Source organism: Sebastes fasciatus, chromosome 17 (assembly GCF_043250625.1).
Source record: "Sebastes fasciatus isolate fSebFas1 chromosome 17, fSebFas1.pri, whole genome shotgun sequence".
NCBI classification, from domain to species: domain Eukaryota; kingdom Metazoa; phylum Chordata; class Actinopteri; order Perciformes; family Sebastidae; genus Sebastes; species Sebastes fasciatus.
The window spans coordinates 12,429,947-12,456,841 of NC_133811.1; the positions used below are offsets into that span (position 1 = coordinate 12,429,947).

Consider the following 26,895-nt stretch of genomic DNA (forward strand, 5'->3'; position numbering starts at 1 on the left):
AGCCAACGTGTGTGTGTGTGTTGTCTTCCAGTTAGCCAAGGCTGCCGTCCCCAGCGTACACTGAGACATCCAGGTCACAGTTAGTCGAGGTGAAACCCATCCGCTTTCTAATGGGTACCACAGGGACCGGTGTTATTGGATGATTCATCAGATCAATGGTCGGCAGCTCCCATCTGACTCCCCGAAAGTCCAGCATGCGGGGCTTGTTGGAGTTTATGTAGCTTACATGGTAACAAGCACCTGGCACTGTGGATTACAGGCACCAAAGACTATATATGATTTTATTGTTTTAACAAAGTACAAATTGAATTTACAGCTTTGTTCCCAGATGTTATTACAAATATTTCATTTTTTTAAAGTAAATCACGCCACGGAAAAGTGTATGATGTACTTTTATGAGCGAAATCTCACACAAATAAAGTTTTATGAGAGTTGTGCCTGGAAAGAATCGGGGATATTTCATTCTGAAAAGCCCTTTGGAAGATACAGCAAAGGGCAAAGCCTGTTATTGTTGCTGTTCTTTATGGTGTTGTTTTATTAACAGTGGTAAACCATTGAAGTCACTGTAGATTATTTGAAGTTATATTGCGTATGGACTGAACTACAGTTTTTAAACAAGTACTGACGTTTTACAGTCTGATTATGCTACTGGAATAAAGTTACAATCAGGCCATTGCATAGGAGAAAAAAGATCCAAGTCAACAAAGCATTCAGTGTGAAATTAAGACTTTATAGTAAGAGTATAATCAGTTGACTTTCTGTAAACTATATACAAGGATGCGTCTGTGAATTATTGCAGTTAGGTCACATGTATTTACATCAAACACACAAAAACACAACCTAAGTTTTATTCCTTTAATATAAAAATATGTATTGCAATAAAGTGTCTCTAAAGGTTTATCCATTAATCAGTTGGATTGTATTTTGGTTTGAGTAACTGGTCATATACATAGCTGCATAATTAGATGTCATCAGTTGTGTTTTTGTCATCTGTAGCAAAGCCCATACCCTCATTACCAGCTGAACAATCTTTATTAAAATATAGTCTGGGCAGCGTTTGTGAATAGATATTGTTAGGGATGTCACGATACCAGAAATTTAGTAGTCAATACCAATACCAGTGAAATTTTATACAATTGCTGTGAAAACCTCTCCTTAAAACAATTGTATTTATACAAGTTTCTCGCCAAAAACTAAATTTGACAAGATTACATTTGAATACATCATAATGTTAGAATTTCCCTTCGTCCCTTTTCACTGAATAGAGCTTGAATGCATCATAATGTAAATCAATGGCACCTCCCATGTTGAAATTGGCAGGACGAGAGCTAGTTAACGTTAACTGGCTCTCGTCCTGCCGATTTCAACACAGATTTGTTGTTCGCAATCTAGCATTATCAGGGGAAAAGTAGGGTGCGCCCCCTGGACGCATAGATAATGAGTTTACTGCCTCCCAAACACATTTTCTATCGTCGGCGGGACACTGTTAATCCCGAGCCCTGACAATACCTGTGGTACCTGCGGTACTGTAAGAAAAACAAGCACTGTTATGTTTTCAGAATTTTGGTATCGACTCGGTACCAAAGTATCAGTTCTCGTGACATCCCTAGTTATTGTTGGTTGAATTTCTCACTCTGGAATTCACAAAAACCACAGTCATTTCCTGAAAGTCCATGTGTCCCCAGGCAATTGCTAAAACCCTTCTCCAAGATGTCCAGAAGCTGAAACCACCAACAGTCGGATTCAAATTTCCTCCCAAAATTGACCAATTCCTGGTTATTGTTCATACTGTTCATCGCAGGCGACATTCACTTCTTCACAATCTGACATCGTGAACGAGCCACGCCCTCAGAAGTTTGCCGGACGCACCATCATGGTCGTCATGGTAGCCATTACATTCGGACCCTTCCAATAGTACCACTTAATGCCGTTGTAGCGAACCACGCTGGATGAGCTGGGGTAATATATGCCATTCAGGTTGGACGGACCGCATGCCTCAAACCACCAACCTGGAGACGGAATGTGCCAGAAAAGTTCAAGGAAAAAGTCAAAATTAATTCAATTCACGCTCATGAAATGTAACACCCAAATGTACAGCTGCAAGTCAGCAGTAACTTTATATTGGCGCAGAGGGAAAATGAAATGCGCTTTGGGACATTTACAAGGGGGTGGATAGAAATGTTTAACAAGGTGTGTTATAAGGAGAGACAGATTGAGACAGGGCTGGAAGTTGAGGGAGGCCGCGTACCTCCTGATGCGAGCTGGGCGCACTTGCAGGTGCAGCGGTCGTTGTCTCTGTCCTTGGTGCTGAACTGGGTGCCAGTGTGGGTGAGGCTGGTGGTCCGTCCAGCTGTGCCACTGAAGCCCTCGGCATGAAGGCTGAATTTTGAGAGAGTAGCACAAGAGCAAAGGATTTCAGCAAAAAAGCTCAGCCACGGGCAGCTTTCATTATTTAAAGCTGTGTTGGGTAACTTTACATGGTAGTGAGTGGTTACTGCACGAAAACGGTTTGAACTTCTTGTTTTTCTGAAATCATCTAATGCAATGTTGGTAAAGTGAACACAGCGCAGTCATGTTTACCAAACCGTCTGTGACTCCTTAATACTGCAGGATACCAGAGGGACTAAAGAGGCAAAACATATCTAACTGGGTGAGTCCAATTATCTTTGCTTGGAGCTGCTGTTTAGGAGTTAGTGGTTTACTTTTAATTTGTCACTCTTTGTCTGACTTGTCAAAATGCCTCTGGGCATACCTGACATTAGGATTTAATTTTGGCAAACATAGCAAACAGACAGCATCTTAAAGGAGTGTGTAGCGTTTCGGGGATCTATTAGCCGAAATGGAATATAATTTTCATAACTATGTTTTCACTATGTGTATAATCACCTGAAACTAGAATCATTGTGTTTCCGTTAGCTTAGAATGAGCCGTTTCACATTTTTACATCACCTGAAGGCCACTGTAGTTCTCAGACACGCTTGTGCAACCGCGGTAACGTGAGCCACAGAGTGCAAAACCGTGGTACCGCCAGCTGCCGTCTGACTTGTGTTGCTCCTAAAGTAGTGTTATTATGATAAGGATGGCCTCTGAGCAAGGCCGTAACGCCGAATGGCGTTACCACGAACGGAGGGGTACTCAGTCGGTTGCATTTTGCAACCACACCACTCGGTGTCGCCAAATCCCACACACTGTACCTTTAAATAGGCTAAGACCCAATGCTCTACTCTATTGCAGCGCCACCTTGTCATACAGGCGCTGTTCAGACTTGGTATTAACATGCGTCCTGAGTGATCTGATCACAAGTGGACATCTCTAAGTACAGGTGTGAATACACTCAAGACGCATTGAGGACGCATCGAGATCGGAAGTGATCTGGGAAAGATATGGACACATTCTTTAAGCAGTGTGTACGCAAATGCGTCCTGGGCCACATTAAGGACCGCCTACTCAACTGACGTCCCGCTAGGATCTGCGGGGTTTCACTGCGCTCCTCATGTGAATTGACAGGCAGACGCGAACGCTTGTCTGTCTGTCTCGCGGCATGGAAAGGCTTTTTGAGCTCTTCAGTCTGTACAACTGTATGTTATTAAAATATATCTTATCTACGTATAGGCTACATATCTACAGACTATCAGACTAGGCCCGCAAAATGCATTATTATCATACCGTCAGAGATGTGTTAGAGTTTTTGTTCCGGGAACCGGCAGTACAGTAACCTTATATTTTGATGTTAATAAAATATATCCGAATTCACGAATATGTAGGATATCACTACTGACATTCATGTCATATTACGTCACAACGTCTGCTGTATTAACCGTGTGTTTACTATGTGTTTATTTGCATATAGAGCTGGGAAGTGAGATCCGATCACAAGTGGTCACTGGAGACGCGTGTGAAGACGCATTCTAATGCCAGGTGTGAACAGACATATTTAAAGCTGTCCACTTTGTGGAGTTGAGCCCTGTCCCTTATTACATAAAAAAAAAAAAAACACCCTGTAAATGATTTCACAATCTAAGATAATAAAGATAAATTGAAAAATAATCAATGAATAACCAGTAATAACCAACTGTAGACCCACTGTAGGAGATCATAACCCGTTTAGTATGTGCACAGTACTTTTAACACAAGGTTCCATCTCCCACTAGGTTCCCATTGTTGCCAAACATCAATACAAGAACTAACCTAAAGAACTTCTCATTATTTTCCCGCCACGCTGTGCTTTGTGAAACAACCCAAACAGTGTGAAAAGAAATCTCTGCCCAAGTGAAATTGATTCGCTCAATTATTTTCATACAGCGAGTCCCCAGCAATGGCGTCTGTGTGCATGTGCGAGTGTGTGTGTGTGTGTGTCAGTACTGGTTTGAAGAGAGTGGACGAGGAGGAGGTCAGCCCTGCTGTCTGGCCTCTCCTCGGCCCTGTCATTCTGTCTAGTTAGTACCGGACTCTCCCCTGAGTTATGTGACCCCCCCCTCCGTGGCCCGGGGCACGCTGTCTGTGATGACTAAATGAAGAATCCTCCTCTTGAATTTGTAAGTTCACAGGGCAGGGGCAACACATCATGAGGGGCGGCGGGAGGGGAGTTTGAAACGGCGCTGCTTGGGACGGAAATAATGATGGCTTAGCGGAGAGTGCTGGAATAATACATGAGGGGATATATTTTTTTTTTTTTTTTTAGATGACTTAACTTTTCTCTTCGTGATGGATTAGTGATGTGATGAAAATGAAAAACTATCAAATTAGACAGGATGGCAACCACAGGCTACAGGATATCCTATTGGAAAAGGCGGCCTGTGGACTGTGCCAGCACTTCTTGCAAAACTTTTTGCCATGACTTCCAGATGAATTAGTTCAGCTTTTCCATCAATACCGCAGACCACAGGCTAATCCCCTTCAAGGTGACCTGTCTTTTTCTTATTGTTGTTGTATCCCTTTTAATGACAAATATACAGTTACATTAAAAGGAATGCCTACCTTTTGGTTTTACTCTAAGACTGGCTGTTCTTGGCTGCCTCACATTGGCCTGTCATGCTGATGATTAATGTATGAATAATGTTACTGGGTTTTTAGGTGAAGACCTCCATGTTGTTCCAGGGAGCACCCTGGATGCAGCCGAGGAGGAGGAGGAGGAGGAGGAGGAGGGCTGCTTTGGCTGACCAGCTGCATAGCGTCGCAGCTCCGGCATGGGAGTTTTAATATAAACCCACAGACGGAGCCAGCGTCCTCGAGCCCGCTAGTAAAGCTCAGTGCATATTGAACTAGTTAACACAGAACATGATCTCAGAGGTAGCGAGCTACAGAGGTGATTATATTCATTCAGGTGCCCTCACCTCACACGGTGTAGCCTTCAGCGAAAAATAGCGAAACATTCCGTTTCATCGCGCTAATTATGTGGAACAAACTCAGGCAAATGCAATTTGCTGCACTATTAGGGATCTTGGAAGGCATACACCCACATATGATTATGATTTTTCATCTCTTTTTTTAGAGCATCAATCTCCATAAACTTTCCCCAAAAAAACAAGGGTGAATTCCTGTGAATTGTTCATGAAATCTGAACTATTTCAGTTTATGTTTTTATGTTTTTGGAGGAAGCACGGTGTCAGCACACCCACACATAATCTTGTTAGTGATTGCAGGGTTACCACGGAGCTTGGTTTGAGTTGTCAGTTCCTGGCAGGGGGGCAGGTATTGCTGAGCGTTCCTGTTATCCTCCAGTGGAGGTGGCTCCCCTTGGGGATTTTCGGGGGCAGCGGTAGCCGCGGCGATGAGAGAAGAAAAATGGAAGAAAAAAGTGGCTGCATGCCTTCCACTGAGCTCATCATTTTGAATGGCATTCTTTTAAAAAAAAAAACGAGCCAAGTGGTGCCTTAACTTCAATGCTCCGGGATGAGAAAAGCTCGGAGAACGAGAAAAATAGAAAGGAGCTTGAACTGTTGATAACGGTTTCTAATCTGTCGTGATATTAAGAGTTATACCCAGAGGGAAGGCAACGATTGAAAGGGTGTTACTGCATTGTAATTATGCCTCTCACATTAGAAGGCCCTTAATAAAAACACTTTACTGAAATAAAGCACCTTCATTATCGTCCTATTCATGTCTGATTTCTGACAAAGTGAAAGAATTTAATTGGAGACCTGAGTGCACAAGAAGTGTTTTAATTTAGCATTTTGACATATATTGTGCTGTACTAAACACTTTTGGATGATCTAATAATTAATATGGGTTCAAGAAAAATATTGACACACGAGTGTCATGATATTATGTTGTGCGATGATGTATCAATTCTCCAAAACGCTGTATACATTTTTATTTAACCTCTCAAAAACCAGACAGCTCGCCTTCGGGCCCGGACACGATTCCATCTTTCGGAGGTTGTAGCAGGCTTAGTATTGAAGCTAAAGCGAAAATACTGACATCATATGAAACTAGAAAACGCTAAGGAATCCATTGGTACGAACCATGTCATACTAGCTTGTCATGAAAGAGGATAAAAACGCTCCAAAGTTACGCGAGGAAAAACTGGCATGGCGATTTTCACAGGGGTCCCTTGACCTCTGACCTCATGATATGTGAATGAAAATGGGTTCCGTGGGTACCCACGAGTCTCTCCTTTACAGACAAGACATGCAGTTTGGACCAAAAACCATGCAGTTTTGTGCATGCAGTATAAATGTGTTATTTTTGCCTATTCTAAAATGATGTATTTCTGCTGTGTTCTTTATACTATGGCATCTTTCCTCAAATTAAATCGCCTTGCTTACAGTATCACAATATATTGAATCGTTACCCTTGTATACACATAACTAATAACCAAAACAGTGAATTTTGATCTGACCAATGCATCAGTACAAGCCAGAAAATGCTTTCAGGTTCAGTTTCAGTTATGAATTAAAATGCTATTTAATGCCTGGTACCTGTAGTTGTTGTCCTCTCCATCTATGTAGAAGCGATCGTAATGTGAGAAAGCTTCGTTCCCCTCTCTGTCTCTTAGCTGGACATGCAGACTGCATTCCTGGGAGCTGGTCAGCTTGTGGATGATATCATTCCCCAGCCAGTGCTCCCCAGACGGCTCTCCAAAGCCCTGGATTAGACACAAAGACAGAGAAACAATGGAGCAAGAAAATAGTCTAACAAGAGGGGGATGGATTTACCAGGAACCTGCCAAGTGTTTTTTTGGAGTTAATATGAAAATGGACCTCAATTTTAAGAAGTCGCATTTATCATTTTGATGGCCCAAGACAGTTCCACTGAGTTTATGAAGGGAAATACTCCACTCCCAAAGCAAGGGGCAGGTCAATTGATACTTTAATTTTACCCTAATATCCTACCAATGCTCCATCTGGGCCTGCAACACCAATACAGTATAACCTGTGCAAGAAGAGTGAAGATGATGAGAATTGTGTTAATCTCTAGACATTCAGAGCTGAGCAGCAGCTTGTTGTTGTTAGCAAACACAACCTAACAGATTCTGAGATTCTCATTTCTTTCATTACAATTAGTATTATATAATCTGCCCTGGTTCCTAAAATTGACGTTCCCATACAATGAAACTGCATTGAGAACTACGTTTCGAGGGAAACATATTTTGTCGCAGATTACATTTATTTTTGACATATCACAATTGCGTTTGTAATGATAGTTTGCATATAGGGGAGGTCGGGGTGGTGGATGGGTCAAACAAATGCAGGACTTTCACCCTGAATACAGCTGTTTGTTTCCCGTGTGAAACTAGAAGTCAACGTTCACTTATTTTAATTTACGTAGCTTAATAACTTAACAAACATAGTCATTTTAAGCCAAACCATGATGTTTTTTTACTAAACGTAAGTAGTTTTGTTGCATTTTTGTTTCGCTTTGTTTCGTTTCGATTTAAAACATTAACCACGTGTTTAAAGCTGTTTGAAACTGACCGTAATCCGGGAGAAAATAAATTTCCCTCGAAACGTAATTGAGAATGCAGATTAGTTGTATAGGAATTAGGGCTGTATATTGGCAAGAATCAGGCGATACGATATGTATCGTGATACAGGGGTTACAATTCAATATATTGCAATATATTGCGATACTGTAAGCAGGTCGATATATTGTGATTTTAAAATTTGATTTTAGGAAAACTGTCATAGCATAAAGAACACACCATCATATGCATAAAATCTGAGTAAAAAAAGTTGACTTTTTTTATGCAATCAGAACAGTGGGATCTGCATTTGCATTTATCACAGTTCCTGTAACATCCAACACCATAGCAGTACTTTGACAGGGTGCATCTCTTTGCAAATGAAATAAAGCATTGATTTAGTCATTCTTTGAATGTAAACTATTAATTTGTAATCGATAATGTTTTTGCACAATCGATACAGTATCACAAAATGTAATATCGCAAGACTTTTTGATATTTTCTTCTGTCTTTTTGTAGGAGACATGGTTAAATATAGCACGTCTAATATCATTTCTTGTTTTATTTGAATGTTTTGAATGTTATTTTGTAGCACTCAACAGGTGTACAGCAGTATTTATTGGTGGAGCAGTTACCCCCAACCCCCATCATTGAAATATGAATTAAGGGAACATCTTTTGTAGGAATGGTGTTCATTCCTCCAGTAGAGTTCAGAGATGAGCATTGAACTGTTCTGGCAGCTTTCCTTTTAATATATCGACCATTTGTACATTTTATGTAAGCGGAATATAAAGAAACCACTATACAAAAGAGAATTGTCAAGGACAAAAACTCCGCACCAGGATTCAATGTTAAATGGTGTTAACAGGTTGAAGGCACAGTAACAGAAACACGATTTCACCGCAGCGTTAAATGAAAAACGGATAAAGTGAGCCACAAGGGCGTGATGGCTTTGACAGAAACAGTTTTTTTGTGGGGATGGATGTTGCCACTGCAGGGAAATGATGATCACAATAGCGCTCTATTCAAAGAAGATGGCTTAAGTGGAGAGACGTAATGTGGCTTCTTGCAAATGAATGTCACAAAGCTGTCAAGCACAAAATGTCACTTGTTGACTGACGCAAGCGAACGCTTGAGAAGTCATGGATTCACAGTGTGAAAAGGCCAAATTGAGAATGCGTATGTTATCTGACAGTCAATAAGCACGTAACCAACGAAGACCAGAGCTGTGAATAGTCAAACTCTACATCTGCAGATATTAAGCATTCTTTGTTCAGTCTTAACAGAAGGACATTTCTTTCCCCTTGTTTACTTCTGAATCTCAAGTCACTTTGTCTCGCTGTCAAACTCTCTGTTTTGTTATTGGTCTTAAGTGAGAGTGAATATTTAGTGAGAGCCTTGGCGCATTTATCATTTGACCAGCAAGGCCTGGGTGCGACATTTGATCAACACTGACCACAGTTTGTGAGAATATGGAGTGTGGGCCGAGGCAGTGAAGCATTTTAGTACATACGTTATCTGCCATCTACAGGGGCCCCTGTGCTCCCACGCCCCAACTGGAACCAAATATTTATCATCCACTTGTAAAAATATTGTTCTTCAAAGAGTTTTTTAAAGCTTTTTTTTTCTCCATCTCTCTTTCTCACTCCGTCTGTTTGCAGTCACGGTCCTTCTCTTGCATTCTGTTTCCAATCCGAGCTGTAGCAACTGATTTGTTGGCATGGGCGAGAGACAAATTGCTACTCTGCTCAATCCCAAACTAGCCTCGCTCATTTGTTCCGTGTGTAATTTAACACGGTCGAAAAGGCTCGCGAGCATCTGTTTTTCTCTGGAATATTGATTCTATTGAGAAACCTTTTGTAATGAGGTTCAGAAAAAAAGCATCATCTAAATGTAAGTTCCAAATAAAACCGAAGCCAAAGGTGTTAGAACATGCCTGATTCAGCCAGAGCGTTGGCGTAACTTCATAGTCTCTTGTGTACGGTTTGTATTACATCCAGTTTGTTTTTCGGAGTTTAAGCAATGTGGTTACTTTCATCACCACACAAAAAGCTATTGGGATTAAGGATGGGTACAAACAGTAGTGCTCTGAGGGTCACTGAAGTACATGGTGTGTGTGTGTTTGTGTTTTTGTGCATGAGCGTGTGTGGGAGTATGACCGGGAGAGGGGAAAGAGCAGGTGCAATAACATGGGGGGTGGTAGAGAACACGAGGGCGGCCAAACACAACAACCGCAGGTCACCTGGGATCACAGCCTTGCCGGTATCCCACGCCTCTCCATGCCAAATCACCCGTGGACGGGTTATTGGAACCTCCTCTCCAGCCCCCACACAGTACTGATCCATACTACCTCTACTGATAATGATGCACTCTAACCCCTACCCTCCTGCAGAAAACTCACCATTTTGTAATCTCTCCACCCACGATGGAAGTTTACGGAGCCGTTTCTCCGATGCTGCAGAACCGTCCAGCCGCCGCCTCTAGTCTTCATGTCGCAAAACACCTGTAGGAATGAAGGCAGATTACAAGAATGGGTCTAAGTTAGGGTATGTCAATCAATTCAAATATTGAATCGCGATAGCCCTAAAATGTATGTATATATTTATGATTGGAAATCAATTAACAACACAAAACAATGAGAAATATTGACCAGAAACCCTCACAAAATTATTATATTTTACGGGTCTCGGGCTTGGATGTGGCAATATGGCTCGATAGCGCCCCCTACAAAGTTGGAACAATTGAAGCCCCTCATTGAGGTTTCACCTACATGAGATGTACCAAAAAGCCTAGCCTATTTTCTGCCTTTTACAGGAGCTCTACTTTAAAGAACACCCCCCTACAGATTTAGTCAGATCAATGTCAGATTTGGTCTGTACAATCTAAAGACTTTTGCCATCAAAAGTTCTCAAACGCTTGCTTTTTCATATCTGGCATCGTTGCAAAAAAAACTCTTTTAGCCATAAAGCAGGAAGAGAGTTGTTGTAACTTCAGCGTTCTTTGTCAAATCTACTCCAAATTTCTCAGCCATGACGACGGTCCAGGCTTGCGGAAACTTACATACACACCAATACATACTGGTAGCCCCGCCCCTGAACTTTAACACTGCCCTCTTTCATAACCCATCAACTGTTTGTTGTAGACACCTGTGGGCGGCATCATTGCACTCAGAAGAGTTCCTGTTTCAGTGTGCCTGTTTTATGTCGACCGGCATCTCACCAGTACCCCCAACGTGCAGGAATGTGCGATGGCCTGTTTATTGCTACTTGCAGCTTTAATTTGGAGTTTGGATGACTTTGGAGCCACCACCCAGTCCAATATTCACCCTCCCTTGGTCTCCACAGCTGCTGAGGGAAATATCTGGCTCTTTAGCAGCCAAATGCCCCACTGTGTTAACCAGCTAGTCCCTTACAGTTGTTTGGCACTGGGCCAGTAGTGTCTAGTGGGTACATCAGAGCTTTTTTTCATTCAAAACAGCTACCTGCTGTGATAGGAAACAAGGCTGATGAGACTGAACCAACACATTAAACTTTGTGGGCCGCAAAACCAAAACAAAGAGCAGAGAGAGGACACAATGTTCCGTAGATCTGAGGGGAATTCTCCTAATGACTACAAATGACCTCGTTGATATTACACATAATCAATTGATTCATTGTTAATATGAATATTGTCTATTGATTAGTGCAGCTTTAAACCACAATTGATATACATCAAGTTCTTTCTGTTCAAAACTGATGGCTAAAAGTGTTTAAAAAAAATGAAAACAGGAGTTAAAACATGTTAATATTCCTTAAATTAAGGTCTAATTTTAAAAATAGAGAATATTGTTTTAGTATCAGTACCATATTAGTACCAATATTGAACATTTTTTAAACAATGTCTAACCTTTTTCCTATTTTCCGCTTCAGACATTTGACGTTGATGTCTAATCAATCGAGTTTATGTCAATAAAGTGAGATTAGTTTCGGAGTGGTTTACAAGAGAAAAGTAGCAAGAAATTACGTGAAGAAATAAAACACACTATAGTCTTTCTGTTATTTTAAGGATGCCTTGGAAGCCTCAGGAATGAGGAGGGTGGTGGGGGGACCCAACATTTCAGGGGGACACGCATTGATATGACCCAGGTGGGAAGGAAAAACCAACATATCACATTTTGCCAAATGTGGATATGTTTGGGAGAACAAATAGGAATGGATTGCACTCATTCATCTCGTGACAGAATTTGAAATGTAGACGTGTTAAGGGACTTGTTTTACATATTCAAGGTGTTTGACTGGACGTATTCCAGCTCCCCCTTAGGTATCGTGATGAAATGACTGGGAGAATTTCTCCCACGGGCGGTAAGATTAGATCCTTTTTAATTGAGCGAGTGTATTCAGTGTGCATACCTCAAGGCTACAGAGTGGGACATGTCAGTATTCTTATAGGCAATTTGTTTGAATCTCTACGCAATGATGTTGTCACCTTAAATTATAGATATTGTCCGTGACATTTCTGGCCTCTACAACATGCAATGTGGTTAATTACTGATGAAACTAAATTGATTTGCTCGGCCGGTTGCTTGAATGTCGTCCACCATATAAACCACCCTGACCTGTCTCAAGAGTCATACGGCGGTATGTATGGATGCCGGTGTGTGGACAGCATCCCAAGAGGTCTCTCTATATTTCGACAACTCAACCGGCTATTTGCTGCTAGAAATGAAATGAGAGTTTTCCAGCACTTTCCCAGAATAGGAAAGCTAAATCAAGGTCAAAAAGCACTCAGGTCTTTTACCTCCGAAAACAGAGCAGACTGGCAATATGCTGCGATTATCCTCTGGCACATTAAACCAATGTTCTGGCCCTTAAAGGCATCACACTGAATACAAAAACACGGTCTTGAAATAGATTAATTTAAGTCATTTTCCCAAATGTGGTCGTTATTCTGATTTAGACCAGATCCATATTTTAATACTCCAAATTGACTTATTATTAGCCAGCGAGGAGTCAGTTGGGGCCAAACCCATTAGAATAACATGCAAAAATCCAGACAATGTATTATGATTTTATAAAAAAGATAATGCTGTGGTTATTATTTGTAAGGGGCATTCAGGGGACACATAGTTACTTCCCAATATGTGTTTAAAGAGAAGCTGTTTAATGTTATGAGCCCTGTGCATAATGTAGCTAAAGCAACAGAGTTATGAAAAATAAAAAAAAAGATGCTGATTATTTGGTTTGTAAACACCATCATTATTCACAACCTTGGTGATTAAAAGTTACATAGATGGATAGATAACAGCCTCATATATATAGCCAAATCTGTACGCCACACATATGTTTTTTTGTCTCCCGTCCAACTGAGAAAGCCCGCTCGCCGCTTTGAAAATAGGGCAATTTGTATCTGCCCCACTTTTTTACGCCGCCACCCAGATTGCCAGCCACATTAGAATTAGATGGCATAGATTGAAAGCAGCGATGATTCGGGGAGTACTAACTCGCATCAGTGGAAACGCGCATTGGCCCCAGTTGGCAGGAAACACATGGCACCAGTGCCTAACACCTGGCTGCCTTGCCCACAGGAAATGAAGAGGAAGAACAGGGGGGGGAAACAGAGGCAGTAGGAGATGGTGCCAACCAGCAAACTAGACTGAAAGTAATGAATAACAAAAAACCTGTTTCACTGCTATCTTTCTCTTTTTCTGTGGTATGCTCTGAGAGTGAAGATCCAGCTAGCTGTGATTCAAAGAAAGGATAGCCTGCTGGTGGATGCCACAGTTGAGATAGCAAGGGGCAAGCTACTTCAGGTCAGCGGAGGAACCTCTTAAGCTTTTCTGACTTTACATTCAGCAGTGCACACTCGCTCACCATGAAGCCCCCGGAGCAAAATGCTCCTGTTGCTTATTATTTTAGCTCTCTGTAGCCCAGCGTGACATTTCCATCAACCTCTATACCTAAAGCCCCCGCAAATTACCATTACATCAGACTAGTTTGTCCTTCCAGTGTTTGCTGCGGTCCAAAAAGTAACGATAAGCCCTCTGAATGTCTTTATGTAGTGTGTGTGTGTGTGTGTGAGCTTTACATTATGGCAGGCTGGGCAAAAACGAAATGATCCCAGTGCTAAAGACTGAAAGACAAAATGGATAAAATGTCTCCCAAAAAAGGTTTCATGTCACAGTCAGTTAGGTGATATTTGCAAGAAAAGGTCAATGACCTTTAAAGCTTTACTACCTTGACAGTCTGCGTGGAGTTAGGGAGGCGTATGCCATATATTCCACTCTCTGTCACTCCAGATCGCAGGATCTCTGCACAGTCCCTGAAACTGAGCGGCTCCTCCTTAGGCATATTGGAGATTTCTGCCAAAAAAAAAAGCAGGCAGGCATTTATTTACAGATGGCAACCTTATGGGTTTTTCGCACACAAATACCAACCCCATATGTGAGATCTCTTACACTGTTAAGCTCTGGCTTAAGCCCTGCAATGTCTGCGGTGCATGCATGTATGTCGTGTGTCTTGGATTTGAATTAAAAACTGTTCTCGAGGTGATATTTATTCATGTAAAATGTTACTTTTATTAGCCTAAATCACAAATCCCATTTGCTTTAATTGAAATGCTGTAGATCCTCTTTTGGCCCAAATGAAATTCTGAAAAGTTTACTGATATTATTATTCAGTCGTTTTTGCACTAAGGAAGTAATGAGTCGTAGGAATGCAATATATAATTGTGTACTAAATACTAGCGAGTGAGTGCTTCGTCCTCTATTTCATATTAAGTAATATTTGTTGTACCTTCACAGCATTTTCCTTACAATAACTGATGTAAGCAGTACAATTTGCTCATTGAAAAAAAACGGCAAACCCCTCATCCTTACCATTGCAGTGGTTGACCATAGCCAGCAGCTGCTGGACGGTGTCCGTGAGCACGGCCTGCTGTCTCTGTAGTGAGGTGCTGTTGAGCGTGGAGCTGCCCAGTTCACCCTGCAGCTGGCTGACCAGGCGACTCTGCCTCTCCAGAAGCTCTTGAAGCTGCTGCTTTTCGCTCTGCAAGCCCTGCAGCTCCCTCCCGTTCCGAGCCTCCAGCGCTAAGAGCCTCTGCTCCAGAAAACTACCGAAGACAAAAAAGCAAAAATAGTCTAGTATTGACTCATTTTCCTAAAAAAACATCTTGAAAAAAGTCAAAGATCTGAAGACATATTACATCAAGTGTTAAGATGCACCCAATATTCTACTGTTATTAGGCCGTTAAATAGGCGTTATTGGTCACTATAAGCACCATAGATGTGGGTCATTAGGGGCCTACTACGTTGTCAAAGTGAAAGCGAAACTTAAAAGCAACACCCTCTAACACGTAAACCTGAATGAAACGTTTTGTTTTGAACACAAAGAGAATAGCTTCTTTCGGTTTAGGCAACAAAACTACAGCTTATTTAGTTTTAGGCAACAAAAACACTTAGTTAGGTTTAGGAAAAAACATTGTGTTTTGGCTTAAATAACTGTGTTTCAAAAGACAACTACACGTTGTTGGTTTCACACGGGATATGAGCCCCATCCTCCTGGGTGAAAATCCTGTGTTTTGTGTCCAAGTCGACACCCCTGACCTCCATCCTATATGGAGTTTCACGCGGTGCCCGACTTACACTTCTGCTTTTGTCATATTTACTGCCGTCGCTAGAAATCGCTGTAATGTTATTTTATACTTTCTTTCGTTGATCTATCATGTGAATAGATGATAAAAACCTACTATTGTGTGTAGTAGGCCCCTATTGACCCACATCTATGGTGCTTATACCATTTATTTAATGGCCTGAAGATATAAGAGTGAATACAGGCGGAGAATCCATTCATTCTGCGTTCACCTATCTCAGCGGAGGTTGCACAAACTTGCACGTTTACATGACGATGACTAATAGACATCAGCGTGACAGTCTCATCGGGCTAACACCATATAAACACCTGTACTGCAGCAGCACTCACAGATGGGCCTGCATGCTAAGCCTCTCGATCATAGCCATGAGGCAACAATCTGAGTGTGTGTGTGCGTGTGTGTGTGTGTGTGTGTGTGTGTGTGTGTGTCTGTCACACCCCCACCTCCAAATGAAGATCATAAATCCCTGCAGCCTGATCTTTATGGCTTTGACTAACGACTGTGCAGCAGTTATTTATTGAAACAATCCAGCCACCCAGATTGAACAAGCTACTTTTCAGCTCCGTGCACACGCAGCCGCTGAACACTAAACGTGTTTCTCCCACTTTAGGCGGCAGTGACTCAGTATGTGGCCTGGAAGCAAAGCTGAAATCAATCCAAATCATTTTAAACATCACTTCCATTTCATATGTTTTGCCTTGTGGTGGGGGGACACTCAAAAAAAAAAGTGGCAAAGTAAAGCTGACAAATTGTTCTCCATTATGTGTATTTTAGTTTGAGGAACAGTCGAAGTGAAAAGCGCGGCGGTAAACCAGCACAGCAATGTTTTAACAGTTAGAGGGTTTGACAAAACAAACACGGCAATTTGGATCACATTGCATTCTGGGCAATTAAACTGTTATGCTTGTGATCTTGTGCTATTTATTGTTATTGTAATACATATATTGCTTTTAGACTGAGCTCGCCCGCTCCCCACAAAATGCTGTCCTTACTGCCAATAGTATTTTACATGTAGTGCCTATGAAAACAAACATGTCTCTGCTCTTTTTAAGTTGGCAGCAGTTCATAAACTGTCTCCATGCCCTCGAGGATCAGCAGCAGTAGCCCCCCTACAACCACAGCAGTTCCCTTTTTATTCCACAGCTGCAAAATCTGCTATGACCTCTCTAATTTCATGCGTCCCGTCATGTCGTGTTTTACCCTTGTGAACATGTTTTTTCATTTATTTGCATGTCATATTTCATGTCGCCGAACTTGAAGGACGAGCGCCCAAAGGGCAGAGCGGGACCAGATGTGTAACAGGTGTTGAAGCTGGAGCACTGTGTTCTCCCGGTCACACTTGGTACAGATGGATGGAATGATAAACAATCAGATACAAAGAGAGAAAACACCCGCTCCTTTTTCACTCCGCCCAGCGCACTGTCCCTAACCCCCTGCTGGCCCTAATTTGACCTTGAGTTCCTCGAGAGAAGAATGGGAAACCCCTCCTAACACGCACTGCCTATTCACTGGCACACATGCTTACACAATGCGCATTATATTGTCGGTAAGTGCCCTGTTTTTCAGATCTAGTGGAGGCATTCAACATATGACGTATGAAAAGGACCAGTTTAATACATACGTACATACATGCAGTATATTACACTTCTGAAGGCCTTTATATTTTGCCACCCAGTGTCAAATAGCTTTTTTCCTGAGAAAAACATTCTTTGATGCTGCAGGAAGAGATGTGTGTGTGTTTCCTACAGCAGCCACAGCAGCTCATTTGGAATCAGTAAAGGCAAAGCAGCAGCTAATGCCTAGTTCACACTACATGACTTTAGACCCTGATTTTCCGCTCCCAGACAAAAGCCCCAGATCAGAGGCAAATCGGCGTTGGCTCGCCGCTCGCACATCAGCGTTTGAGCGCCATGTGTGAACTGCTCAAAGACGCGAGCTGGTGCCTCGCAGACACATTCCAGATATCTAGCATGCTTAATATCTGGACCCTGCAAGACACGGGTTGAGGGGAAACCTAGGGGAGGATGGGTCGTCTGTAACAATAGGAACTTACTGTAGGTGTTGCATTTTGCACCTAGAGGAATAAGTTAAAAAAAAAAGTGTGGACACGGGCTATTTTGTGAACCCGTGCCAAAGACAACATGAGTAATATGTCTAACGCATGGTGATGGTATATCACCTCATTTACCGTGTATTTCTCGCATGTGTTTTTCGTAACAAAACGTAGTTTGGAGACCTCATCGGGGATTTCTCACGGTGAAAGATCTCTTAGTGTGTGACCCCCCCCCCTTTCACCGGTCAGTTATGTAGTGTGAAAATACAACTTCCAGACTACTGATTACAAGACAGCGAGTCGTGTAGTGTGAACAGCACTGAGCTGACGACTTTAAAAGTCTTGTAGTGTGAAAACTGCAACGAGGATGGCAGAAAGGAAAAAAGTGAAGAAAAAAAAGTCTTGTAATGTGAACTAGGCATAAGCGGACAAAGAAATAGCGCCACGTCGCCACCTTCAAAAAAAAAAAAAAAAAGCCTCACTAAGAGAAAATCCAAGAGAACAATTTGATTGTGGTAAGGCAAAATTCTTGTCTGGAAGGTGATTTTCCTGCAAAAAAGCAACCACAGAAATGGCTGCATAACGTGACCTTGTGATGTTCAAAATGAGAGAATAAGTGCCTTGTGAAATACCACTTAAAGTACCATGATGGATCTGAAAATAAAGTGCCTAGTAAAATAAAACTTACCCTGGAAGTCTTGCGGTGCCTAAAAATGTACCTGCCTGAATAATCTTTTGAAGCGTGCGTGTGTGTGTGTGTGTGTGTGTGTGTCTTCTCACCTGTTTTTATCACTGAGGCGTGAGATCTCCTGGGTCTGCAGGAGAATATGTTTCTCCAGCCGGTTGGTGAAGAGCGAGTACTCGAGCAGCTGTATCTCCAGGCGACTTGTCTGGTTTAACACCTATAGATTGATAAGAACAGAAGGATAACTCTATCACAGTATGTGTAGTATTGAAGAATGGATGGTGGAGTGATGAGGGACTGATTAACGGGGCTCCGAAAATCACCCCTGGGGGATAAACAATGTCGCGCGACACATCACAGGGCTCATAATGCTTCGTTCTTTGATCTTCCGATGAAAACTTGAGCAAGAATTATCTCACACGCACCTGTGACATGTTTTGAAGTTGAAACAAAAACTGAAACAAAGCCGCTCAGATATTTATACAGGTTGCATATCGACTTTGATAAGAGAAAAAGAAAGCACGAGGACACAAAACAGCCCAATCTGTAATAACAGCTCTATGGCATGATTGAAGAGACATCTGTGTTTGTGCTACTGAGCTTTATGTTTTAATTGGCTTGTTGTCAGACGCCGAGCTCAATCCATTGTGTCAATCAGAGCCTGTAGAACCAAATACCAGCTGTTTTAACGCAGTCGCCGCCACCTTTGGGCAACGGCTTCCTCGGCGGGTTACATCTGATTTACATTTAATTAGCTGTTCGTTTTGCAAAGTGACATCATTTGTTTTTGTATGGGTGTTCATTTGCATTCGCCGCGAACGAGTTGTCTCACTCAAATGATTCCTCACCTGGGTCTCGACGTCTGTCAGTTTGCGGGTCTGCTCCGCCGATTGGCTGAGCAGGTTGGTTCCCATTTCCAGCATGGCAGCTGTCTGGGTGTGCACCGCGGTTCTTTTCATTTCCTCCATCCCAGAGCGCACGTTCTCCTGGATGAAGTTCTCCAGCTGTACAGAGGACAAGCAGACTCTGAGAATATTATCCAGTAGAGGGGGCGGGGGGGAATCAAGTCACCTTTGTATTGCAATTTTCTTCGTTTTCTTTTTTTAAATAGATTTTTTTAAGTGGCAGAATCTACAGTATATATTTACTTCATTTGATTCTAAGTTGAGGTAGAAGGAAGTTACCGCTTTTATTGTTGTAGTCTGAGTAACGTGACGTCATATCGGTTCAGTAATCATCAACCAAAATGAACAGTAGCCGTCCGGCTGGCCGTAGCGAGCAGAAACCGGCAGATACGACAGAGCACAAAAACAGCGGAGGGTTGACGTGAATACGACCTGCAACCTCACATGTTAAATCCAACGTTGTAAACGATACACATTCAGTAAAGTATGGAAACACTTTGGGTTTTGCACATTGCCAGGAAAAGCAGAGCTAGACATCACGGCTAAAGCTGCATGCTGACTCTGTCATGGACAGGAAATGTTATCGTATCGCGATAACGTGCGGTCAAGCCAGCCGTCACTCTCATCTCCGCGGTCAAATCGGCCGACGCTACAACTGTAGAGCACCCATATACTGACATTTATGTTAAATGCATTCAAACGGCCCCGATGGAGCCGACCATGGATGTATAAAGAGAACGGAGCTGACTAGGGAAAGCTAGCGACGGACTTGGTGAAGGACGCGGAAGTATACACATGCGACTACGTCTGGTTTTCAGAATAAGGGGTTTATAAAGGAAATTGTATGTACAAAATACATATATAGAAATAAGATTGATTGGATTATATTCACCAGAAGTATAACAGATTACATGTCTGTTATAAATTAAAAAGAAAATACCACTAATTTGTGAGGGAAATGATTATTCTTTGATTTTGGGGTTGCTGGAAAAAAAATAAAAATAAAATAATGCCTGACAATGACTGATATATTTGACTTCAGGACATCTCTGACTAAATACATGCTGAAATTCAAACATTCTTACTGAATTAAATTAGATATTTTCCAAAGAACATGTCCCTTGAAGTGTATGATTTGACTTTTTTCCCATGGTCTAGTGCTAAAAAGTTAACAAAATCACAATAAATCGTAATGTAGAATAGTTGTAGAATCTCAATACATATGAAATTGGTATAACAAGTATTGTGATAGTATCGAATCTGGAGATAGGTGTATCGTCCCAGTCCTTATTATCCAGCATGTCCAATTCCCCAGTTTCATTGTGGTGATAATCATATTTTAGGAGGTAATATGCTCACTGGCAGCTTGATGCAGTGTGAAAGTAGCAACCTTAGAGTGATCTGCCTTTTTTCACCTCAATCTTTTCTGGTACTGTGATGGAGTCGTGGAATATATAGTACCCCTACGGCACTCACAGTGTCTCGCCACCCATCTATCCGTCTGCAAGTCTACCTCAGGCAAATACGAACCCTTATATTAATAAAATGATGCATTTCAAAAAAGGGCAGTAATGATATACTCTACACCAAGAGACTGACATCATGTCCGTGTGCAGGACTTCAGGGATAGTCGCCTACACTCTGTAATCAATCAGAGAAAGAAGCATTTGGCAAAACCCATCATATGTTGCAGAGGGAGTAAAAATAGGATGGCATCCATCTTCCAATAAATAGATTTTCTTATTAATGTGGCCGGTTTCAGCGAACGGCATCTGGAAGACAAATTCGGCTTCGCCTGCCGTGAACGATGGAATTTTGTTTGACGTTTAACGGGCAATGGCCTGTGTCTTGCAATAAAGCGAAGTAGAATATCGAACTGGAGGACATTAATATTTATGACTTTTTATGGGGAGAAAAAAGATCAGATTTTACTCATTAAACCACATGACTGGAAAATGAAGTCTCTAAAGGAGAACGCATTCAGAAGTATCCAGCTAATGAGTGGCTATTCGCAAAAAATCGAAGGGAATTCAAATGAGGCTACGATTGTTTGTTTGTTTTTTCAATACAAATGGCCATTTCAGAGAGGAATGGGATTATGTTAATGCATTGCCACAGGAGAGGGCTTTTTTCCTATTTTTTATGCGGTATAAAAGTACTGATCCAAGTGGGCAAATAGAGATGAATCTGCAATTAAATTGTTTGCCTGCTAGTAATCTTTCTCTCTTTGTCTCTTACTTCCTCTTGATCTCCCTCACTAACTCCCTCTTTGATTCAAACTCTCCCTCTCGCTCCGTAAATCCATCTCTCACATTTTGCTACTTAAGGACAACCGAGACGGCGTAAAGAATCCCTCCATAACGAAGGTTATGAGGAGATTACCAGACGGATTATAGCCAACTTCCAAAGGAAGAACCAAAGACCCCTGCATCATAATCGGCCTCGTGTATTGAAGCTGCAATCAGCCGCCTGTCCAAAGTGTTCCTATTACAGCCTTCTGTCATAGAGCTCAATCCAGAGGTCCTGATACTCTCCATCTCCCACTGCCAATTGCATGAACTGCAGCTCTGTTACACGCTGCACTATGCAGACAGATAAATCACATTTGGGATGTAGCATAATTCTGTCTTATTGTGTCTAAGAGGGAGGAGGGATCAGCGCTGACTGAGAAAATCATGGGAGTTGTATCACTTGATAGCTTAATTATCGAGCCAATAGTATAGACACATTTGTTCTGAGTTTGGGCGAATTTTTTTACTTTCCCGATAGACAAACCTACTTGTCCAAAATGGAAAATGTAGGCCTACTCAACAGTTAATATAATCAACAGGGATTTGAACAATTGGACATCAAATAAGTAAAAAAAAATTCAAGATGTTATCCTTTTTACTTGGTCACATACAGGGGTTATTTGCATGAAAGCAGACAATTCAAATGATTAAGAAATGAATGATTGTATTATTTGCTTTGATAAAACAAATCCTTGGCATTTGTAGTTTTAATTATGTATTATAAGCCGTTTAGAGCTATTGTTAGGAAGTTAAACATGTCGTAATTCCCTCTCTAATATCTATTTTATATTGCTGTGAAAACATGTTTGTTAAAGTTTCCCGCCAAATACTACATTTTACAAGATTACATCTGAACACATCATGATAACATTATAATTTACCTTTGCCCGATGCTAATTTTTAATACTGAACGCACCATAATGTAGCTCAATGGAACCTCCGTTAATGTTGGCTGTTAGCTGCATTATTTAGATTTGAACATTAGGAAACATATCCTGGGTGTTCTGGCAAATGATTATGATGCACATAATTAAATGCAATTTTTCATTGCTGTGAGCGCCACAAATAAATTTCCATTCAGCCTCATCATATTAGATGCAGATATCGCACAACTTTGGCCAGATAAAACCATAACTATCTCGTGCTCAGATACCACTAGAGGTAAGTAAGAAACTATGGTTTTGTAATTTGGATGAACGGACACTTTAAAATGTTTCTAAGTCAAAGGCCGTAGTTTGAGAATGTTAAAAGGGGTGTATGTTTAAGGAAATAAAAAAGAAAGAAGACCAATGGATTATGTGGGTGACATATTTACTTAATGAAATATTACTGGACCAGTAAAATCAGGTCACTTGAGGGGTAGCCCGGCCACCTTGATCTCTATGCAATATTTCTGCATTAGCATAATCCGCACAGGCTCTTAAAAGCACGCTCACATCCCTTTTGCCAATCCTTTAAGGCAGCAGAAGGCCAAAGGGACTAGATGGGGGGGGCCGTGTTAGGGGGTTAGAACAAAAGAAAACAAACACTTCTTGGAAACACCAAAGGGAGGAATCTGGAACATTAATACAGTCCTGTTGCTCTCGTCCACTTGGAGTGGATTAGTGTTTGTGTGTGTGTGCTCCTGAGTTTCTGCGTGTGGGTGTGTGTTTTCTTTCAAGGGGTTTGGGTTGAAGGCTCACAGTACGGGTCATATCATCCCAGGGGAGCTTTGAGTGCAATCGTGCAAAGTTTCACAGACGCACCGTTTCCTCGAGCTCTTCCGCATGCATATCACCACCAATTCCTCCCCAAAATGTATGCAGATAGGTCTTAATGAGCTCCACAAGGTGCTGAAAAGGCCTTGCCATCTGGGGGTCAAAGGTCAGCTTGCATTTCTAAAAAAGAGGCTCTCTTAGGGTCCTGCTGTGTTTATGAGGAAATCCCACCTACAGTGCGTTCATGTATGCATCCCTTTGGCCTGGTGGGGGTAACTTGTTGAAAGGTCGGATCTTTGTGTTCATTCCAGACGTTATGTGGAGGAAGTTTGGCAACAGAGCAAGATATGTGTCAGCAGAGGGAGAGGGGGGGGTTAAACTGCATCTCCTTCATGGCCAGCTCATATCACAGCTCTGGTGGAAGAGGGAGTGAAAGAGAGAGGCAGCATGCTGCACAGAACATGCCCAAAATGTGTGCAATCTGTGCAGCCTGTACACATGAATAATGTACGCATGTACGCATGAGGGAAAGTGTGTGCACGCTCACTATTTCTATTCCTCACATGCGTACACAGTGTGGCCTCGTGGGGATGCTTGCCCATGGAAGCTAGCCGTTCATAGACTGAGCATCAGACAGAGTGCGCACAGGGGAATCGAGTGTGTGTGTGTTTCTGGGTGCGTGTCGAAGAGAGCATGAGCAAGATAGACAAAAAGTTTGAGATCTGGTGGTCGACAAGTCAAGGTGCGAGATGGGACACATTCATCATCCCAGAGGTGCAGAACAGTCCAGATAGAAGTGAAGGTGATGGATAGAGAGGAATGGACTGTCAAAAAGACTTGGGGAAAGGAAAGGAGAAACGCAGACAGTCTCTGTGGTGGGTGAGATCGGGGAGTGACAGAAGCACGGCGAAGAGCTTTGGCATTCATAATACCCCATTTTCAAATCCTGAAATATAATCAACATGTTTGCTCTCAGCCAGCCAATCTAAACACTCGACACAAACCCCGTCTAATCACCCGGCGGATTAGTGTGTACCATAAATATTCCGCGAGTGATGCAGACAAGAATAGAGAGACGGGTGGAGAGGGGTGGCGTGTCAGTCAGTCCGTCCTAGACAATGGCCCAACACCGATGCTGTGCCCTGATGACCTTCGCAATGAAAACACTATTGTGAAGCCACTTTTAATCGCATCATTTCATTTTACTCAGTCGTAATCCGAGCTAAATGGAACCGCAAAAGGCCAACGGCCATGCTGAAATGTGTCTCCGGCAGATAAACTTTTTTTTTTTTTTTTTTCACTGAGGGAACGTGTTATATTTTTATGTCGGCCGGGGTTCGGTACACAAAGTTTTCAGCCCGACATTGGCTTACAAACGAGCGAAAAAACACGAGTCAAGTGTGAAAGTTTCTGCTTACTTGTTGCCCCATGGGGGGACAATAATCATTTAGACGGTTTAACTGTGTGACATATTTGGCACCCGTATGGTATTGGCAAACGTATTTCATCTTTCTGCTCTCTCATGCAACGGGGAGTTCTGGCATCCCAGTGGTCTTAAACACAGACACACACTCGTACATCAGGCGTTGACGTGGTGCCAGATATGCATGTTTAGAGAGCATCCAGGAAATCCCAGCTACACATTGAACTTGTCAATAAATGAACGCTTGTCAGCAGATGTTTATCGGATAGTGTACTCTATGGACATCCCTAGCTTTTCAGTGTTTGGTTTGACAATCTTCAGGCTAAAATTTGAAATGGTCAACAAGATTAGAGAGTGTGACAGCAAAGAAAGAATGATTAGATGCCAGAGGAGAAAGAGACCTTACCTTCTGCAGCCACTGGGTATTATTCTCCATGGCACTCTCTAGGTTTTCTAGCTTCCTCTCCTGCCAGGAAGGCCTCTCCTTTTGGGCCTTACCCGGCTTGGATTGGCTTGTATCGGGCTCTTCCTCGGGCGGGGAGTCGCTCTGGAGGGTGTTGGTGACCTGGAAGTCCTTTAAGGGATGGCAGTGCTCCACCTCGGGGAGGATGAAGGTGTAGCTGCAGTGGCCGTGCTGCACGCGGTGCTGTTGGCGCTCCGAGCCGATGGCGGCGGCGGCCAGCAGGTAGGCCAGGTAGGCGAAGGTCAGGGCCAGCAGGCGGCCCATGTCAGGGGAAAGGGGAAAGGGGAAAGGGGAGGGAAGGGAGGATGAGGGGAGGAAGGAGGTTGCTCCTCCTGGCAAGAGCAGAGAAGTCAGATGAGTTGCACCTTTGGTCCTTTTTATATCTCCTTTATCTTTTTCTGTCTCTTGTTAAAGAAGTCCCACAAGACTCTGACTCTGTCTTCCTCCTGTCTTCTCAGTCCAACCCCTGCTGCTCCTGTCTCTTGTTTTATCACTTCTCCTCTTTTTGGCTGGTCCTCCTCTTCTCTTTGCTGTTGCATCCAGAAGTCTTCCTCAGCCCCAGTTCCTGCTCCCGCTGGTCCCCGTGAGGGCGGACAGAAAACACAGACAGGAAAAGGGGATTGCCTTCTATTGTAAACTCCAACACTGCAGTCCAGGAAACAAACAGCAGACTTCCCTCTCACCATTTATCTTCTCTCTTCTGAAAAGTTGCCTTCCTCACTGCCTTCTTTTCAAGCTGCTTGAGTCCATGCGTTGGTCCGGAGGAGAGGAGAGGAGAGGAGAAGGAGGGGTTGGACTGGAGAGTGGCCCGCTTCAGGATGTTGGCTGAAGTGGTAAAGCTCTTAAAGTAGAGAGAGAGTGGCGTACCTCTCCACACACACACACACACACACACACACACACACACACACAAGCGCACACACACACCCACACACACACACGCATGCACCTCCTTAGCACATAATCACTCAACCCACCCTTCCCTCTTTCACTTTCTCCCTCCCTCCCTCTTACGGTACTCCTGTTTGCGGGGGTTAGAAGAGGAAGCTACAAAAAAAACTCACCGCTTACCACAAGAGAGAGAACTAGGAACTTTCTCTGACAACTTTTTGCTTCCACCCTCGCCCTCGCCCTCTCTTTTTCTTTTTCTCTATCTAGATCTCTTTGTATCTCGATCTCTGAAGTTAAAATTTGCTTTATGGCACGACCATAATTACCTTAAAACAAGCTTTAATGTATTTTAAAAAGGTAGAAGTCAAATAAGAACTTATTTAAAAGTAAAAATACAACAAATCGTTTGTGATCAAATATTTTAAACTCGTGGTTTAGATACTGGCTTTTTCCAGAGCTTTCGACCGAATCATTCAGAAGAAGTCTGTTGTCGAAAGCTCTGGAAAAACATTCAGGGGTGGGAATCACCAGCGGACCAAGATCTATTGCGATCTATTGAGATTTATTACCTTTTTTCAACTGCAAATTATGCAGTTTTATCAACACATGTTTTATCTAATAAGATACAGTTTTCACTCTGTTCATCTCAGAGGTTTCATTCACGTATCTTTAGGTGAGAGTGAGGTGAAAATTTAGCGTAAATTTGGAGCGTTCTTTAGCATTCTTCCCGACAAGACAACAGGACATGGTACCAATTGATTTCTTAGGTTTTCTAGTTTCATGTGCTACCAGTATCTTTACTCTAGGTTCAACACAGACACTGACTGAGCCCGCTACAACCTCTGAAAGACAGAATAGCAGTCGGAGTGTTAAGAGGTTAACAGTTTATATAATAAAAGACTGATACTTCCGTCGTGACGAGACGTTTGTGCATCGATATGATATTGCCACCATTGCA

At 42.4% G+C, this 26,895-nt stretch overlaps 2 protein-coding genes across 2 annotated transcripts in view; one reads left to right on the plus strand and one right to left on the minus strand.

The window, feature by feature from the left end:
- The window catches only part of col9a2 (procollagen, type IX, alpha 2), a 153,213-nt gene that overhangs the window by 75,354 nt on the left and 50,964 nt on the right, over positions 1-26,895 (plus strand). The gene's annotated exons all lie outside the window — the stretch shown is intronic.
- Positions 268-25,946, minus strand: angpt2b (angiopoietin 2b). Its single transcript, XM_074613368.1, has 9 exons — positions 24,990-25,946; positions 19,116-19,271; positions 18,363-18,484; positions 14,757-14,989; positions 14,116-14,240; positions 10,305-10,406; positions 6,921-7,087; positions 2,249-2,379; positions 268-2,009 (listed from the first exon to the last, which is right to left on the minus strand). The coding sequence occupies exons 1-9, from the start codon at positions 25,308-25,310 to the stop codon at positions 1,849-1,851; spliced, it is 1,518 nt and encodes a 505-aa protein (XP_074469469.1). The 5' UTR covers positions 25,311-25,946; the 3' UTR covers positions 268-1,848.

Coding starts and splice junctions, on each gene's coding strand:
- angpt2b (XM_074613368.1), bottom strand. CDS start 25,310: ATGGGCCGCCTGCTGGCCCTGACCTTCGCCTACCTGGCCTACCTGCTG. Junction 7,088..10,304: donor GGTGGAGAGATTACAAAATG/GTGAGTTTTCTG, acceptor TGTCTAATCCAG/GGCTTTGGAGAGCCGTCTGG. Junction 2,010..2,248: donor CGCCCAGCTCGCATCAGGAG/GTACGCGGCCTC, acceptor TTCCGTCTCCAG/GTTGGTGGTTTGAGGCATGC.